This window comes from Venturia canescens, chromosome 3 (assembly GCF_019457755.1).
Source record: "Venturia canescens isolate UGA chromosome 3, ASM1945775v1, whole genome shotgun sequence".
Lineage (NCBI taxonomy): Eukaryota > Metazoa > Arthropoda > Insecta > Hymenoptera > Ichneumonidae > Venturia > Venturia canescens.
The window spans coordinates 18,586,041-18,603,426 of NC_057423.1; the positions used below are offsets into that span (position 1 = coordinate 18,586,041).

At 39.9% G+C, this 17,386-nt stretch overlaps 1 protein-coding gene across 1 annotated transcript; it reads right to left on the minus strand.

The window, feature by feature from the left end:
• Nucleotides 1-5,027: 5,027 nt before the first annotated feature.
• On the minus strand, nucleotides 5,028-10,682 carry LOC122407651 (putative nuclease HARBI1). Its single transcript, XM_043413993.1, has 3 exons — nucleotides 10,599-10,682; nucleotides 5,807-6,074; nucleotides 5,028-5,569 (listed from the first exon to the last, which is right to left on the minus strand). Exons 1-3 carry the CDS (start codon nucleotides 10,628-10,630, stop codon nucleotides 5,039-5,041), a joined length of 831 nt encoding a protein of 276 aa, XP_043269928.1. The 5' UTR covers nucleotides 10,631-10,682; the 3' UTR covers nucleotides 5,028-5,038.
• Nucleotides 10,683-17,386: the final 6,704 nt, after the last annotated feature.

Consider the following 17,386-nt stretch of genomic DNA (forward strand, 5'->3'; position numbering starts at 1 on the left):
GTCCGTACTCTGTTCATTCTGTGGAGGTACCGTCGGAAGTAACCGTGCCCCGTCAAGAGCTGGGTAACGTAAAAATTCACGTCCCCGAACTTCCTTCCGAGCCACGGCCTCAGGTCCCGTATAAGTCGTCTCGTCCAGTTACCATCGTTTCCGTTTGTCCACCGTCCTTGCCAAGTGTCTATCGTCCTTTCGCGCTCGGCAATTGCCGCGTTCTTCCGTCCTATGTCCGCACTGCTCCCGTAGACCCTCTTACGCTCAAACGCAAGGAGATCCACGGGAATTACGCCCGCCACCACCAGAACAGCTTGTGCAGAGACTGTCCGGTAGGAGCAAGCGATGCGCAGCGCTCCTTGTCGCTGTACCATCGTCATCGTCTTGCAGTACTTCTTTGTCTGCAGGGAGTCTGCCCAGATCTCCGCACCGTACAGGAGGATCGAGTGAGCTGTCGCCATTAACAGTCGCCGTTTCCCCGGTCTCGGTCCCGTCGTGTTGGCCATCAGGCGGCTCAAGGATGCTATCCTCTCTGCCGCCCTCTGGGCCGTCTTCTGTATGTGAGGCCAGAAGGTCATCTTCGTATCAAGGGTTACCCCAAGGTACTTGACTTCCCCCTTGGTCTCCGTCTCGTGTGCCCCCACTCTCATGGGCAGTATCGTCTGTATGCGTCTTCTCGTAAGGAGCGTCAGTTCCGTCTTTTCCGTTGCGAGTTGCAGTCCGTGGTCTGTCATCCAACGTCCAACTCGTCTCATGGTCTGGTTCAACTTCAGCTGTGCTAGTTCCGGAGAGCGCTCTGTAATCACCGCCGCTACGTCATCAGCGTAGGCGACGAGGATCACTCCGAGCGGCATCTCCAGCCGAAGCAAGCTGTCGTATAAGCCATTCCAGAAGTCAGGTCCCAGTATCGACCCCTGGGCAACCCCAGCGGTGACCTGTCTCGTTACCCGTCCTTCTATCGTCTCGTACGTTATACGTCTGTTTTTCAGGTAATCCTCCACAACCCGAGCCAAGTAAGGTGGGATCCCGAAGTTGCTTTTCAGCGCCTCCAAGATATCCACCCACCTGGCCGAGTTGAAAGCATTCCTGATGTCCAGTGTCGCCAGCAGCACGATAGGTCGGGCTGCGTGGCAGTGTCTGTCCAGTTCCAGGAAAGAGTCAACCACCTTTTGGATTGCTCCAATCGTCGATCGACCCCTCCTGAAACCGAACTGCAGTTCGGAGAGACCCCCTCCAGCCTGCATCGCGTCCGTCAGTCTCGGTCTCAGTAATTGTTCGTAGAGTTTACCTGTCGTGTCAAGTAAACTCAACGGTCGGTAGGCCGAGGGCGTGTTAGGGTCGCCCTTACCTTTCGGGATAAGGACGAGCCTCGCCTCTTTCCACCGACCGCTGAACGTTCCTGTCGTCAAGCACGTGTTGTACAGGTCGAGAAGTATCTCCGGCCGTAGGCGAGCCACGAGCCGGAGGATCTCAGCCGGTACTCCGTCTGGTTTCGGCGCCTTACCACTCTTCATCGCCTTCGTTGCTCTGGTGAGCTCCTCAGCGACAAAGACGGGGGCCGCCGGCACGTCAGCGTCGTCCGTCACGTTCGTCCGTATCGGGTGCGTCGGAAACAATCCGTCAACAATCCGTCCTGCTGTTTCGGCGTCTTTGAGTTCTGGTGGAACTCGGGCCCCTAGTTTGCCGGTCACAATCTTGTAACCGGTTCCCCAGGGATCCTCGTTCACCTCCTCGCAGAGCTTCCTCCAGCATCGCGTCTGGCTGTCCCGTATTGCCTTCGTCAGCGTCTTCCGTGCTGTTTTGTATATGGCCTGGAGGTTTTCCCTTTCGGGTCCGCCCCCAGCCCTCGTCACTCGTCGCCGATTTGCCAGGCAAATCCTGCGCAATTCGGCGATCTCGTCCGTCCACCAGTATTGTGGTCGTCTTTTCTGTGTCTGTCGTCGTTTCGGCATTGTGCTGTTGCACAAGCCGCCTATTAGTTTGGCCGTCTCGTCTGTCAGTCTCTCCGCCCTTTGCCGGCCAGTTAGCTCGGGGGGGATTTTCGTCATCGGAGCTGGTGCTGCCATCAACTCCTCAGAAAATTTTCGTCCGTCCAGTCTGTCAAGGTTCCACCGCGGGGGTTGGTGGGCTCTCGTTCGTCTCGTTTCTGTCCGTCCTGCCACTTCGAAGGTGATGTACTGGTGATCGCTGGCTGTATAGTCCTCGATCACCCGCCACCCCGTCAGCCGTGACAGGATACCGTCCGACGTCAGCGTCACGTCCGGGATGGAGTCTCCAAATCCCGGTCGTCTGTACGTCGGCGTATGTCCCGTATTGATCACTGCTAGGTCCAGCCTTGCGGCCATCTCCAGCAGCAGTCGTCCGCGTCTGTTCGTTTCCGTCATTCCCCACTCGATCGCCCTCGCGTTGAGGTCCCCCGCAACGACGACGTCCCCGGGCAGGTCCCTGATACCGTCTTCTAGTAGTGCCACCTTCCTCTCGAACTCGGCCGCGGTGCAGTTGGGTGTCAAGTAGACGCTGACGTAAGTGACAGCGCCGACTTTAGCCCAGACGTAATCGTCCCCGACACCGTGGTTAGAGACTCGGGATTGGGTGGCACCCCTTACCCAGATAGCTGTGGTCTCTGTCTCGTTCGTAATGTACGTCTGAGTCGTCCTTCTCCTGTATGGTTCACACAGGATCAGGATGTCCGCGTCGTGTTCGTCTGCTATCTGTGGTAGGAGCATGTCTGCGGTCCTACTTCGGTTCAGGTTTCCCTGAATCACTCTGTCCGTCTTCCGGCCTGCTTCCTGCACTCCTCCAGCGCGGCCCGAAACACGGCACACCTGCCGGTTCCGGCGAGGTGCGCCACGTCCTTGTGCCCGGCCTCGGAGCACAGTGGACAGACCGGTTTGTTCTTGCAGTCCGTCGCGAGGTGTCCGGATGCACCGCACTTGCGGCAGCATTTCGTCCTGTCTTTGCCTTTGCATTCGGCCTTAACGTGGCCGAAGCCCAGGCACCTGTAACATTTCGTCACCGTCAGTCGTTTCCGAACGCGGCAATGTACCCAGCCAATTCCGATCCGGCCGCGCCGAAGCAGCGCATCGGCTTCCCGCGAATCGAGTTCGCAGACCGCCATGTACTGCTCAGCGCGGTTCGGACCGAAAATGTGGACCCGAAAGTCCGCTTCTCGTCCGGTCTCTCGCCTGAGCGCGTCCGTCACGTCGTCCGGGGTCGCCACACAGTCCAGGTCCATGATCTCCAGTTGAACCTTGGAGGTCATAGCCCTGACATTGCCCGCTTCCCCGATCACGTCTTGGATCTGTCGTCCAAACTGTTCGCGTCCGTCTGGTTTGTCTGCTTCTACTTGTAATTTCTGCAGACACAGTCCGTTCTTCGTCTTCCTCATGGTCGTCACCTGCACGTGACTCTCCTTTGGATCGATCGTCGTCCGTATTTTTCGTACTATGTCCGAGTACGTCGTGTCTGTGCCCGGTTTGACCAGGACAGCCAGTCCCCGTTTCCGGGGGGCCGGGCCGCTCCGGTCAGCTCGAGTCTTTGCGTCCGTTTTCTTTTTTGTTTTGTCCTTGTTCGTCTTGGTGACGGTCTGCCAGTCTGTGGGCGGTCCCATCGTCGGAGGCCTCTTTTGGGAGGACTCCGGCGTGGATCCGTTCGACGAACGTTTCCGTTTCGTGCGTGGCGTCTCTTCGCTGTTGTTTGTACCCGTCACTGTCTTGTTAGTGTCTACAAGACGTCCCCTGGAGGCCGTTTCGGACTGCATGTGCAGTGCAATGTCCGCGGTCTCGAGGATCGTCTTGATTCCCGTCTTGACAGTCATGTTCATGTTTTTCTGAACGTTTGCTGCTTCGGCCATTTTCGTCGCCGTCTCGTGGATGAGCCGAAGCAGTTCTGTCAAGTCTCGTTTGTTGCTTGTCGTTGTGGCTGCTTGTTTCGTCGTCAGTAGCGCGTTCTCTACGGCGGAAGCATAGCTTGCCGCGCTGCTCCCGCTAGATACGCTGTCCGTCCTGTTTCGTCTCGGTAAGTTAAGTAACGTCTTGTTCGTGTCGTTGTTTCGTCTCGTCCTCCTCGTCTCCGTGCACAAGTTGCGGCCCTCAGAATCCCAGAACAAAACCTGCTATTCACATTTCTTTTAATTTTGTTAATGGAAGGGCTTCTTGGCCAAAAGCCGTATATGTCTCCGGTAGCTACTATTACCTCAACAGGATCAGCCAACGAGACTTGCAGTACTGGAACTGGAAATGTCACGGATGCAACTCCGGTTTCTCGTTAGTACTCATAAATTATTAATTACATTTTTTACAATTTGTTATCATTCTGTGGTATTGTGAATATATGAATTGTTGCAGGTAAACGCAAAACGACTGATGCCGTGGAAAAATTAATAGAAACCCGCCGAGCATTTGAAGAAGGAAAAGAGAAACGACACAAAGAGAGGATGGAAATGCAACAAAAAATGTTAGATGTACTCGGTCAACTTTTACCAAAAGAATAATTTATTCAAATCTTTATATTTTTGCAATAATATGTAATTAATTACATATTATCATTATAATTATTGCAATATTAGTACAAAAACTGATCTCAATTTTGTGATAGTAGATAAATACATAGAATAAATTAGTATCATTATTATTGCAGTATTAATACAAAACTCGCTTTAAATTTTGTAATTTTATTTCGCATTGAATAAATAAATATATTGAATACATTTCGGTCTCGTTCAGATTCTTTTTGGACATTTTGTGTGGAATCATTTCATCCTCATTACAAAAAAACCTTCAAGTTAAACTTTTTTTTATATATTTAGACTTTCAGGTACGATTTATTAGTTTACCTTAATTCACTTAATTATACCTTACTCTTTTTTTGGTAGTTAGTAATCACTTTTGTTTTACACATAAATCTTTATACATTTTCTTTTGAAAAAATGTTTTTGATTGAAAACTAGTAGAAAAAAATAATTTTTTATTTATAAATGAAAAATTTGTCAATGCACTAATGTGAGCATAGAAGCAAATGATGGAAAGATGTCAAAGGACTGGAACGCCTATACATTTCTCATGCGCAATTGTCTTGCTATCGCATCACGTTTTTGGGTGCTTGCATCTACAACGACGCGCATCCTTTCATTATCAGCAAGTTCGCAGTGCATTATCTCTTCTTCTTCCACTTCTATATTGAGATCATCACTCATTAAACATATATTGTGCAAAATACAACACGCAAGAATATGTTTTGGCACTTTCTTTACTTGGTTGATTGCCAGAACTGTGAGTAGGCTTCGAAAGCGTCCTTTCAAAAGTCCAAAGGCTCTTTCAATTGCAATCCTTGCTGAAGATTGAAAAAAATTGTAGTTGCGCTGTCGTTCAGTCAAGTGTCCATTATCCCGATATGGTGTTAATAAATTTGGATGGAGTTTGTATGCGAGGTCTCCAACTAGATGATACTCTTCTGGAAATTTGACTGGATTGCCAAGATAGGTCTGCACTTCAGAAAGCCGGAAAACTCTTTGGTCGTGCACTGAACCGACATGTCCAGCGTAGCAATGGATGAATAAACCTTTGTGATCGCAAATAGCCTAGAAAAAAAGTGATTTAATGTTATTTAATCTAGATAGCTGCAAATTTCGAAATTAAAACCCTTCGATACTGTTTCACCAATGAAAAGCAGCTCTGTCAACGGATTTTCGCCCTCGTTCGCATCAACTCTTATAGAGACTTTTTGTAATAAATCAAATTGTATCAAAGAGTTTCCAATTTAAAAAATTCAAAGCTTAGATGGTTTATATTCTTAATGATTAAATTAATGCATTTACCTGAAGTTGAATCGAATGATGATCTTTGCGATTAACATATGCTTCAGGGTTGATTCTCGGAGCAGGTATCCTAATGTGTGTACCATCGACAGCGCCAATTACTTTAGGAAATCCACTTGTAGCTTGAAACCCTGCCCATATCGCTTCAACGTCTTCACCAGCTGGCCATTTGATAATTGTGGGTGCCAATGCAGTCAGAGTGTCAGTGACGCGTTCAATGCAATAGAGCACAGTACTTCTGCCCACATTAAATCTGTCGGAAATGGATCTAAACACATAACAATCGTTTATTTATGACTGAGAATACTTAAATATACAGGGTGTCCCATTTTAATCTTACGCCTGACTTTTCTCGGAAAATATTGTGTGGAACAAAACTTTTAGGGGTTGAAGGGGGACGTTTGATAAACATTGGTTTGTGGATTCAAAATTCAAAATGGCGGCGTTAGAATGGCCGACATGTTTTTCTCGAATGGAAACATAACTTTTTTTCATCACCAAAAAATTTTTCAGCGCAAAACCAACAACTTTTGTTGGAAAAATTTTTTGATTAAGTTGATATTTTTTAAGTGAGAACATCATTTTCAACTATTTTAGAGGTATCCAGGATGTATCGCGAAGAGATCTTTAACGTACCAAGTGCAAGTGCTTGGGTTAATTCGCCATTTGGTCAATTCTTAGTTAGTCTATCCGTTTCTGGTGGACACAAACCCGCGACGTAACAGTGGCAAAGACTTATAAGAAAATCGATTCTTTTCAGACTTTCAGAAGCTTCTGATATTATTCACAATATTCGACGTCGATTGGATCGATACAAATTATGTTTAAATATGAGTTAAAAGTACTTGTCCGGCCCATCACTATTTATTTAAATAAAAATCAATCATGAAAAAATGGAATTGTATGGCAGAATCCGGTTAAACATTTATTGAAATGCGATTCATTATCAGTTTAATGTTCTTAATAGTAGTATAGGTTAGTTCTTATTCCGAATGGAATTCGTTCGCTGGAAGAATAAGTGCGAAGTAAAAATTGCCGTTATTGAATATAAACTGGAGAGTTATTTTGGAAGCTAGAACATATATATTATGTACAATTTTTTTTATTTATCGTTGCACAATAATATCCCTTGGATATTGCGAAACAATTTGTTTCCGTTTTTTATTAAATTAGTGCAATTAAGTAACAATTACTTGAAGATAATTCTCTCAATTCCCTCTACATGAATACTTGTGACTCATCAGTTCTAGACAAGGCCTGATTTTTATTTGGTTAAACAATTTGGACGGAAAGTGATGGGCCGGACAAGTACTTTTAACACATATTTAAACATAATTTGTATCGATCCAATCGACGTCGAATTTTGTGAATAATACCAGAGGATCCTGAAAGTCTGAGAAGAATTGATATCATAAAATTTAATGCTGCACGTAAATTAGATGGAATTTTTTTCAATTGATTGAGCTGTTCGAATCAAATAATAAGAATGAGGCATCGGTTTCCAAAATGATTTCAAGCACGATTTTTCAGTTTTTTATTTTTTACTTGTTATTTGATTCTTTTGACACTTTAAAAAATACATATAGATTAGTTATTTTTAAAGATAATGCTTTTTCAAGATTTGAAAAATTTTTTTCGAATTGTTCTGTATTTTTTTTGTAAAATAATTTTTTTTACAAATAAAACAAAAAATTTTTTTCCAAGTTTTTTTTATGGATGGAATTATCGGCAAACGAGGAACCTTCAATGTACTTGTCCCAACCTTTTTTTTCCTAAGGGAAGTTTATTGTTTGATATCACGTCTTTTTTCTCAAAAGTTCCTTATTTATGGTCAGATGACTATAGGATTTTAGTTTAAATTTCTATGAATTATTTATGATTTTCGGCTTATAACGTTGGTTTTCACGAAAAAAGACCTATTTTTCGTCAAAATTGTACTGGAAATATTTCGTCACAGGTCTATCCTTGGACTTTGGCGATTTCTTTCCTCGTACTTTAATGTGTTATGCTTATTTGGAAGCCAAGAGCACGGTGGAAAACAGGTAGCGGTCCGAGATATGATTTTCGGCTTATAACGTCGGTTTCCACGAAAATAGACCTATTTTTCGTCAAAATTGTACTGGAAATATTTCGTCACAAGTCTATCCTTGGACTTTGGCAATTTTTTTCGTTGTACTTTAATATGTTATGCTTATTGGCAAACTAAGAGCATGCCGAAATACGTGTTGCGGGCTGAGATATGATTATCGGCTTATAACGTTAGAAAGTTAGAAAAAAGAAAGGAAAAGGGGAAAGATTGATCAAATTCAAGACACAACAAATCCAACAGAATTGGCCATTTTTGAATGTCGCTTTTGCATTCTGAATCTAGACATTTTCGAGTCATCCAAAACGTGCCCCCGATGAAATATATTTCCAAAGTTTGCAAGTGGCCGAAAAAAGGCACCCGGAAACATTTATTATGTCAGAACTTAAAGAAGCAAAAAAAACTGAGCGTACTTAATTCAACAGAGCAACCGAATTCAATAACGTTTAAGGTAACTTCATTGGTTTTAGAGAAAAACAATTTCAGGAGAATTTAGAAATGAATTCAGAAATGTAAAAATTCAGAATAGAATTTAGAAAAAGGAAAATTTAGGAATTTAGAAAATCTGAAGACTTTTGTGGTGAATTTTCCAGATTACATGTTACGGTTGGAGTAAATAATTTGAATGATTGGCACACATGCTGCGACACAGAAATATGAAAGGTTGGAGGTATTCGCTTCATAGCAGTAATACAAACTTCAATACTATTTGAAAAGAAACACTTTAAATCTTGCTGAACCAAGATCCATTACATATTACCATAATCAAAGATAGGGGGTGATACTTAGCGCACATATTATGCACAGAGATTTCAGAGTTCGCAGGGATCTGCTGCGATTCAATGTATCTACGCAATGAATTTTGAAGACAGCAATTTCAAATCTATCCATAAATGAGCAACTGAAGACTTTTGTAATGAATTTTTCATTTTATATATATGTTACAGTTAGAGTCAAAAAGTCAAATGAATGGCACAGTATATAAATTGTATAGTTTGTAGATCTTTGCTGTATTTCAATGTTCCGAATCTACAGCATTATAATGAAAAGTTGTCAAAATTCATGATGTCACATTAAAATGACATAGCGCACATTGCATTCGGAAATTCTGTATATTTCCATGGATGTTGGCAGGCATTATATTTGACCGTATCCAAAACTGAGCAACTGTAGACTTACCATAATGAATCTTTTCACTAATAATTCCACATTTGCAGTTTGCAAAGTGGGAATACTCAACACACATGTCATTTCATAAGTTCTATTGTCAAAATTTGTGTTTACCCACTGCATTCCGAAGATACGACTTTTCATATCATCAGAAAAAAAGTATCCAAAGGCTTTCTGGAACAAGTTTCCAAATTTATCACTCGACAGACCAAGTAGAAAAAGAATAACTATACTTATACCAAGACCAGAAATTTTTTTAAAAATATGATTTACAAAATGTGCAATTAAATATCATGGCTAGGAATCTCTCGAATCATCTTACCTCAATCAGCATGAAGAAGTAGTAGAAAATCAGAGGACACATCTCAGGCAACGAATTAATAATATGTATCGATCCGCTGCAAACCGATGGGGTGAAAACAAGGATCGGAGAGGGCAGAGCCAAACTTAATATCAAGCAAAATATAGGAATGTTTAAAAATAATGATGACACAAGAAATAAATTAGAAAACATTTATTCAATTAAAGTCTCTAACATCATTCTAACAGTTCCGTGTGTTTTTCTTTTATTAATTCGTATATATATATATAAGTTTATTTACACATGATATATAACAACTCAACTGACGATATATTTACACTGAACAATATTTCTCGCACTCTGGTTTAATTGAAGGATCATTTCAGTTAACTCTTATTTCCAATCGAACGAAATAATGAAATCTTGAAAAGTTTCGTTGACATATATGCATCGCGCATTTTTTATATTCTTTTTCACACCCACATCACAGACTACATTTACGCGGCCGCTTTGATACCGGTGTAGTATATCACAAATTTTAGCAAAATAAATAGTAATATGCACGTCGTTAGATGACGAAAATTATTTTTATTTATCCCGCACGCACTTCGTAATGTTGAAATTTTGTTTATCCGATCAAAAACTGACACACTGTTTGTATATATATATATATATACAGGAAAAACGATGGCACACTATGGCGACACGCTCACCCGCCCCCTCCGCACACCCGCAAACCTCTCGCCCACAACGCCGGCCGCTCGGCCTAGTGGGGGAAAGGAGTAGGGGTCGCCATAGTGTGCCACCTACTTCTGACGTGAACTAGTCCTTCTATGATTATAATTTCCATTCACGGTAAAAAATAAAACCGTCACAGAAGTTATTTGAATAAATGGTAATTATGCAGTACTCCATGAGTTATGGGGTTTTGAAGTTATCATAAATATTCGATATATTGACGTTCGTGCTAGGGCGGGGGGGGGGGTGAATACACACAAACACACACACACACACACACACACACACACACCCTAGCGCGACTTCAAAGCCTAGTGAGAACTTCAAAACTCCATACTTCATGCAGTTTATGGGAAATTTCAGCCTCCCTCTATAGAATATTACTTACTATGATGCAATCAACAGCTTCAAGGGAAAAAAAAATTTTACCAGCATTTTTCGCAAAAGTAATCAAACTGCATAATTACCGAATAAATTGTCGAAAATGTGTAAATCACCTGTAATTGTATCGAATGATGTCCTTTTCCATTGACGTAACACTCTGGATTGTTGTGTGGCGCCCGTATATTAGTATGCGTGCCATTAATTGCTTCTATTACGTTTGGGAAGACACTGGTTCCCTCTAAAATTTTCTTCGACTCTGTTACCTTTTGGTCAGGTGATAAAAGATGGAGCAAGGTTAACTAAACCTCTCACGACTCTCTCAGTGCTATGGATCTTTTAACGTCAGATTTTCCACAGATTGATCTGGAAAATATACAGATATCCCAAACATATAAAATTTACTTACTCCTAAAAATATATTTCGGAAATTGAGGTTTAACAAGGATTCAAACGTGAACCAATATTGTAATGGTACGCTTTTAGATGTCACCCGCTACGCGTAAGTTCGAGCTACTAAAATTTTAGGAGCAGGCACGAAATGAACGAGAGAGTGAGAAATTGTGTTTGAAAATATATTGATCGTGTTAATTTACAATGTTTTTTAGTGTACAAAAGAAAATATGATCCAAATAGTTGGTGTTTCGCGGTATAAATGAAAATATTTCCCTAGTTACAATAAACTTGCCCAATTTACGCGTGGTCTCAAGAAACTTGTCCAATTCCTAATTTCGCTCTCTTATTTCAAGAATTTTGTCCAGTTGTAATTATTTCTGCTCTCTTTTGCTAATTCTTATAAATTCTGATCTGTGAGCTCAGAAATTAATTCCTATTTTTCTCGATTCTCAAATTTAATCAATCCGATTAATTTCGTGCTTCTATACAATTTTAAATGAAATTTGTGGACTGGCTCGATACAAATCCACTGAGATTGATTAAATTTTTGGACAATCAAAATAATTTTTATTTTAATCAAATGTTTAAAATAATTTGGATAATTGAAACAGTTCGCTTCAAAGAGAATAGTGGAGGCTTATGCTCTTGAAAAAAAATGATCTATTGCTTCCAACAAAATGAATCAAAATGGAGTAAAGGTGAAGGGCCTATACCAAGAATCTTCAGACTTCACGGAATCGCAGGGTCCCCTCCCTCTCAATAAGGAATGGAAAGGTTATCACCCTCGAATCTTTGGCCTGAACGGCATCGCTTAGTCCCCTCCCTCTCGGCGTGATCGAAAAGGAATTTCACCCTTGAATCTTTGGCCTAAACGGAATCGCTCAGTTCCCTCCCTCTTGGCGTGAAATTTGGAATAATATGGGTTGGTTGGTTCGTTGGAGCTTATTTTCCAGAGTCACTACCTCTGTACTTGAAGCGAGAGCTGATTTAGAAATGAGCTGCCGTTGCTGCTCCGCACGGCCTTTTATACTCGTTTGAACAAAGGAATAATAATGATAATTCAGTCTAAAAATAACTTGAACTTTGATTCGCTTAGAAAAATAATCTCCAACCAGAATTTTGCTCTCTAAATTCATTGATTGGTCGGCCGATTTCTAGTCCCACGTGGTTGGACAAGCTTGAGGTTGATTTCCCTCGCTTTTGAGAAATTAATTATCTCTAACTAAAATTAAGTGTTTTTAATATCTAAAAATCATATTTTACTTTTTGTAAATCAAAGAAATCAATTTTTCTTGTTGCAATTATTAAATGAATAAATTACGATCAATTCGAATCATTATTTCTCCTGGAACCAAGCGCTTGTTTGTGACTGGTCATTTTCGTTAGATCCAGCACGCAATAGGACTTTTTCTAGACAAGTCTTCTCTGGACACTCTCAATTGTCTTTGACCGTGACTTTTTAACTTGTTTTGTTTAATTGAATCTTGCCTCGTAAAAAAATGAAATTAATTGTGTCATTAAAACATAAAATGACAGTAATTATGAGAGAAACGAGTTTTTCTTAATAAGGCAATAGCCTTTACGCCGAGCCACGGAGAGTCGCGTCGAGCGGCTGTGTACGAGCTCGCGTGGCGCGGGATTCAAATGTGATATTTCGACGGGATAAAAGGGAGTGCCGTTTCAATATACCGATATGAATCTGGCGTAGCCATTTTCTATATAGCAATATAAAATTGCCTTTCAGGTGATATCATTGATCGATATCATGAACGATCTCGTCAATGAACCTTTTATAAGATTTAATATGGAGAGCGGGGCAAAACGGGATACCCAAAAAATTCGGGAAATGTTTTTGACTTTTTTTTTCAACTTTTATATTTGTCCGAAAATGAACAAAAATTATATTTTTTCCAAAACATGATGTTTTTTTTTAATTTTCATTACGGTCTACGCTAGTAACCGCAGATATAGGGGAAGGTGGGGCAAAGGATAAGCAATTAAGTTATATGTGTCGGGATACACATGTGCTGTTAACTAATGCTGTGTTCAAATAGTACATTACGATACGTGTGACTTAAGCTGCCTATTATTCCACGGCGTGAAGTTGGCGCCCGAGCGTATAGCGAGGGTGCTAAACGCCGTGCTATAATAGAGCAGCTTAATTCACGAGTATCGTATACTATTTTATAGCCCGTATGACATAAAACCGCATTTTTCACAGTAATTTTTCATGTTTTGTCATAACAATTATGAGGCAAAGCGAGCTTCCCCCCCCCCCCCCCCCCCCGAGAAAAAAATGCTCCACGGACGATTTTGACTAGATGTCTCGGATGTACGGTGAAATTGAATGAATTTGAATTTATTTAAAAATAAATAGGGCAATGAACTTGAAAAAATTTGTGTCCACTTTGCCCAATTTTTTTTCATGAAATTCCGATTTTATTCAATTACATCACCGTACATTCGAGAAAATTAGTCAAAATCGTCAATAGAGCAGTTTTTTTGTCAGTTAGTCCCATTTTTTAATTTATTTTGAATTTTGTTAAAGGTTCTTTATTTCTTGATTTTTTATTTCAACAGAAGAAAAACGTCGTCACATCCCGAATTATCATTGTAATATTGGTACACGCGAGAGCTCACGAGAAAAAATTTTATTCCGAGAACTGTTGAGGGTTACGTTCGAATTCTGGCCAATATATTCGGTCGAATTAGGTATTAGTTGGCAAGAAGAACACAGCTGCGAGAGTCACTCAATTTTCTCTGTTAGACGTTTCCTGTATGTTCAGTGAAGAACTCTAGTCAAAATCGATCGAAGATTGGGTCCACTGCACGTCATGTCAAAAGTGGGCTCTCACCCAGTACGCAAGTGTCGATGATGATGATGATGTTGATGTTAGTTATCGATGCAATTAACATCAAATTCATACGAATGAAACAAACATCTCAGTTTCTTAAATATAAAAGATATATACTGATTTTGAAACAAAAATTTTAAACTTATATTATCTTGTACTTTTGGCAAAACATAATCAGTGATCACGCATGCATATAAATCATGTGCCCACTCCGCACAACTTTAACACTGAATCCATGATTCGGTGAATGAAGAATAGAAAATTTTATAAAATAAAAACGCACCCAAGGTGCATTGAATGAAAATTATAGTAAAACAAAATTTAAAACATTTTTTAAGGAAATTGCCGCAGATTTTTTTTTAATTAAAAAAAATTTCAGTACATTTCTTGGTTTTTGGGAGTAAAAAATAGACGGAGCTTTTCAAACTCCTGAAAAATTCAATATTTCCTTAGGTATTCCGTTTTGCCCCGTTCTCCACTATAGTTAAAGGTTGATCGGCTCATCTTAGAAAAGTATATTAATAATGTTAATCTAGAAATATGGATCTCCTGTCTGTTTTTTTTTTTTTTTAATTGAAAGCCTGAGTAAATACCTGTAATGTGATTTGAATTGTTTATCACTATAAGCTGGTATAACCTTTTTCACGCAATTCTTCATTCGTTGGATACGTTTTTTTTCATTCATTGCACAAGAGAACTTAAACATGCTCTAATGTTATTCTCGTAAATATTTTCTCCATCGTTTTCATCAAAGTCGTAGTCTTTGTCTTCGTTGAACAAAAAATCGAATAACACAAAACTTTGAACTGCACCACTTTCTACATTCTTCATCTTTTTGTCTACGCATGGGATGCGTTAAATTTCTTTGGGACGTGAGCGCAAGTGCTTAAAACCTAAAAGAAACGCTTGAAAACAGCGCAGAAAAGCGCGAGCGCTTGATTAAATATCATAGAAATAATGTTTGAAGATAGTTCGAAACGGCTTTCCTAAGTAAGTAAATACTTTAGTAGCAACTCTATATTGAAGGGATTCGAACTAATCGAATCCAACGAGATACACATAGTTATACCTCATTAAGTCTATGTTAAATTTCGATATAGAATGTCCATAATTACCCTACCAGAGTAGTCCAAAAAGGCATTGGCATGGTCATATATTGATAGTTCACGTCAATCGAATCCAAAAAAGCCTCAACCGTTTTACCTTATCGGGCCCTTATCAAATAGTTTTATGAAATCCCCTAAATATGTTTCAAAAAGTATGCGCCCAGCAACCAATATATTTGATCATGTTTTCCGACAGGGGTAAGAGTTTTACGCAACTGCGTATACGTGGACGCAGAGTGGGAGGGAAACACGATTGAGGAACGAGACACGACTTCATTTCCTCCGGTGTCATCGAAGACATTGAATCCAGTTGTTTTCACGTACTTCTCATTTCTGTTAATGACGGGTATATGCATGTGCACAATTCGATCACGAAGAGTTAATATTACATGAAAGCGTTCATGACGCTGCAAAATAAAATCATCTGCTAACTTCACTATCTCGAAATAAATAAAAATTAATTAGTAGGTATAAAAATAATTCTTTGTTGTTCTCATAATTTTTTTCAAATTAGAAAATTTATAGTGCTAATAAAACTAGAAAACATCAATTATCGTTACGTAAGTTACGAAATGTGAGCGAATATTCATAACTAACACTCTTGTCGATACTATAATATGGAAACTTTTCTTATTGAAGACTTATTTCTTATCGTTACAGGAAAAGTGCACGAAGTTTAGAACGATAAAAACAAATATTGCGGTGCGTGTCATGTACAGGAATGAAAAGTGAAATTCATAGGGAATACGTATAACGTAACATTCAAAAAAGTAAAACGAAAACGCCAAGTATAAAAAGTTCGTAACTTTAGTTTCAAATGATATTACTATATTTCTTACTATATTTCCATTGCCAATTCAAATTTCCTTCCCTCGTATTGCTGCAATGAGATAATAGAATGATTATGATAAAAAAAAAACAAAATCATTTTAACATAGCAAAAAACTGGGATCACGGTTTTCCCAGGAAATCACGTACCCCTTCAAGATTCTTGTTCTGCTTTTATGCTAACTCAGGATTGTGTATCCATACCAATATCTATTCGTGCTCTAGATAATATATGTGAGAAATGTGCATTTATATTTCCTCATATTAATTTGAACAAGATAAAATTAAAAATTCATAACAAAAAGTCTTCATGAGTGCTTGTTTATACACTCGAGAATTAGAAAAATCTTCGGGTCATGTAAATGCATAAATATATTCACTTGAGTTGTTGCATGATGGATTTGGAAATTTATTTCAATAAGTCATTGGATGCTTAATTTCTATGATATCAAAATGTATATCTTCGAAATGCAATGAAGGCCTCTAAAGTTCAATAAAGTGATGAAGTGACATGTATATTGAGTATTTCTAGACCATGTTTATGATTGGCAATATGGGTTGAAAAATTCATGTTTGTAAGTTTACGCCTGATAATTTTAGGATGTGATCATTTTGTCTGCGTATAACCATGGAGACATACTAAATTACTGAATTTTGCTTATTTCAACATGCAGCGTATCAGTCACTTTTTTTTCTTTGAATGTGACATAAGTTTCAAAAAACAAACTTTGAAAATTCTGTGTTTTGACATGCGCACCAAGTATTAACACTTCCTATTTTTGATTATGAAACATGGCTATATATTCGGGTGGTCGTTATTTTGGTCACATGTGAATTTCTCAAGTCCCCTCCTAAAAACACAATCAAGGTGTATAAAAAGTGAGGTGTGAGAATTTTTAAGACGCCCGGAAAATTTTAAACTGTGCCCCTAGAGGTTTGAATTTTGAAGGCAAAAATACATGTATTTTGTCATGCTCTCACTCAATCGTTTCTCCTACGTTTAATATTGGTTAGAAAAATCTAAAACTCAGCACATATATTATATTATAATATATGTGCTCAGAGATGTCCAAAAAATGTATCGCTCGATACTCATTACTCGTTACTAAAGTATCGCGTATCGAAATATTTTTCGTTACTTCGATACCCATTTATCGACTAGTAACCGCTACTCGATATTTCAGTAGCGAGTAACGAAAAATATTTCGATACGCGATACTTTTGTAGCGAGTAGCGAAAAATATTTCGATACGCGATACTTTTGTAGCGAGTAACGAAAAATATTTCGATACGCGATATTTTTGTAGCGAGTAACGAAAAATTATTTCGATAGCGATACTTTTTCAGCAAGTAACGACAAATATTGTAGCGAAACACACGCGCGACGGCCCGAGCCCGTCGAAACGAACGAAACTCCGCGATCTTTAGATCGCGGACAAAACATCGCGGCGACCACGCTCGTCGCTGTTGACAGGTGGCGGCCATCTTAGGCCGGTAGGCATGAGCCTGAGCGGGGCTACCGGCGCCGCTCTGAACTTCGCCGCGCTATATTTTTTCGGAAATTAATTCTTTTTGATTTTTATTATTTTAAGTCGCCCGAGCACGTAATTACGATCAAAATTTTCAGAAAAATAACACGAATTGAAGAAAAATGATCACAAGTCAAATTAATAACATAAAAACTGATCGCTAAAAAAATTTCCGGCTTTCCGTTGCACG

Bases quoted from the DNA above. Each gene is read 5' to 3' on its own strand.
- LOC122407651 (XM_043413993.1), bottom strand. From the start codon at position 10,630: ATGGAAAAGGACATCATTCGATACAATTACAG. The intron at 6,075-10,598 runs GTGATTTACACA...TTATGTGTTTAG, and splicing joins ATCATTCGATACAATTACAG to ATCCATTTCCGACAGATTTA. The intron at 5,570-5,806 runs GTAAATGCATTA...CTTTTTTTCTAG, and splicing joins ATCATTCGATTCAACTTCAG to GCTATTTGCGATCACAAAGG.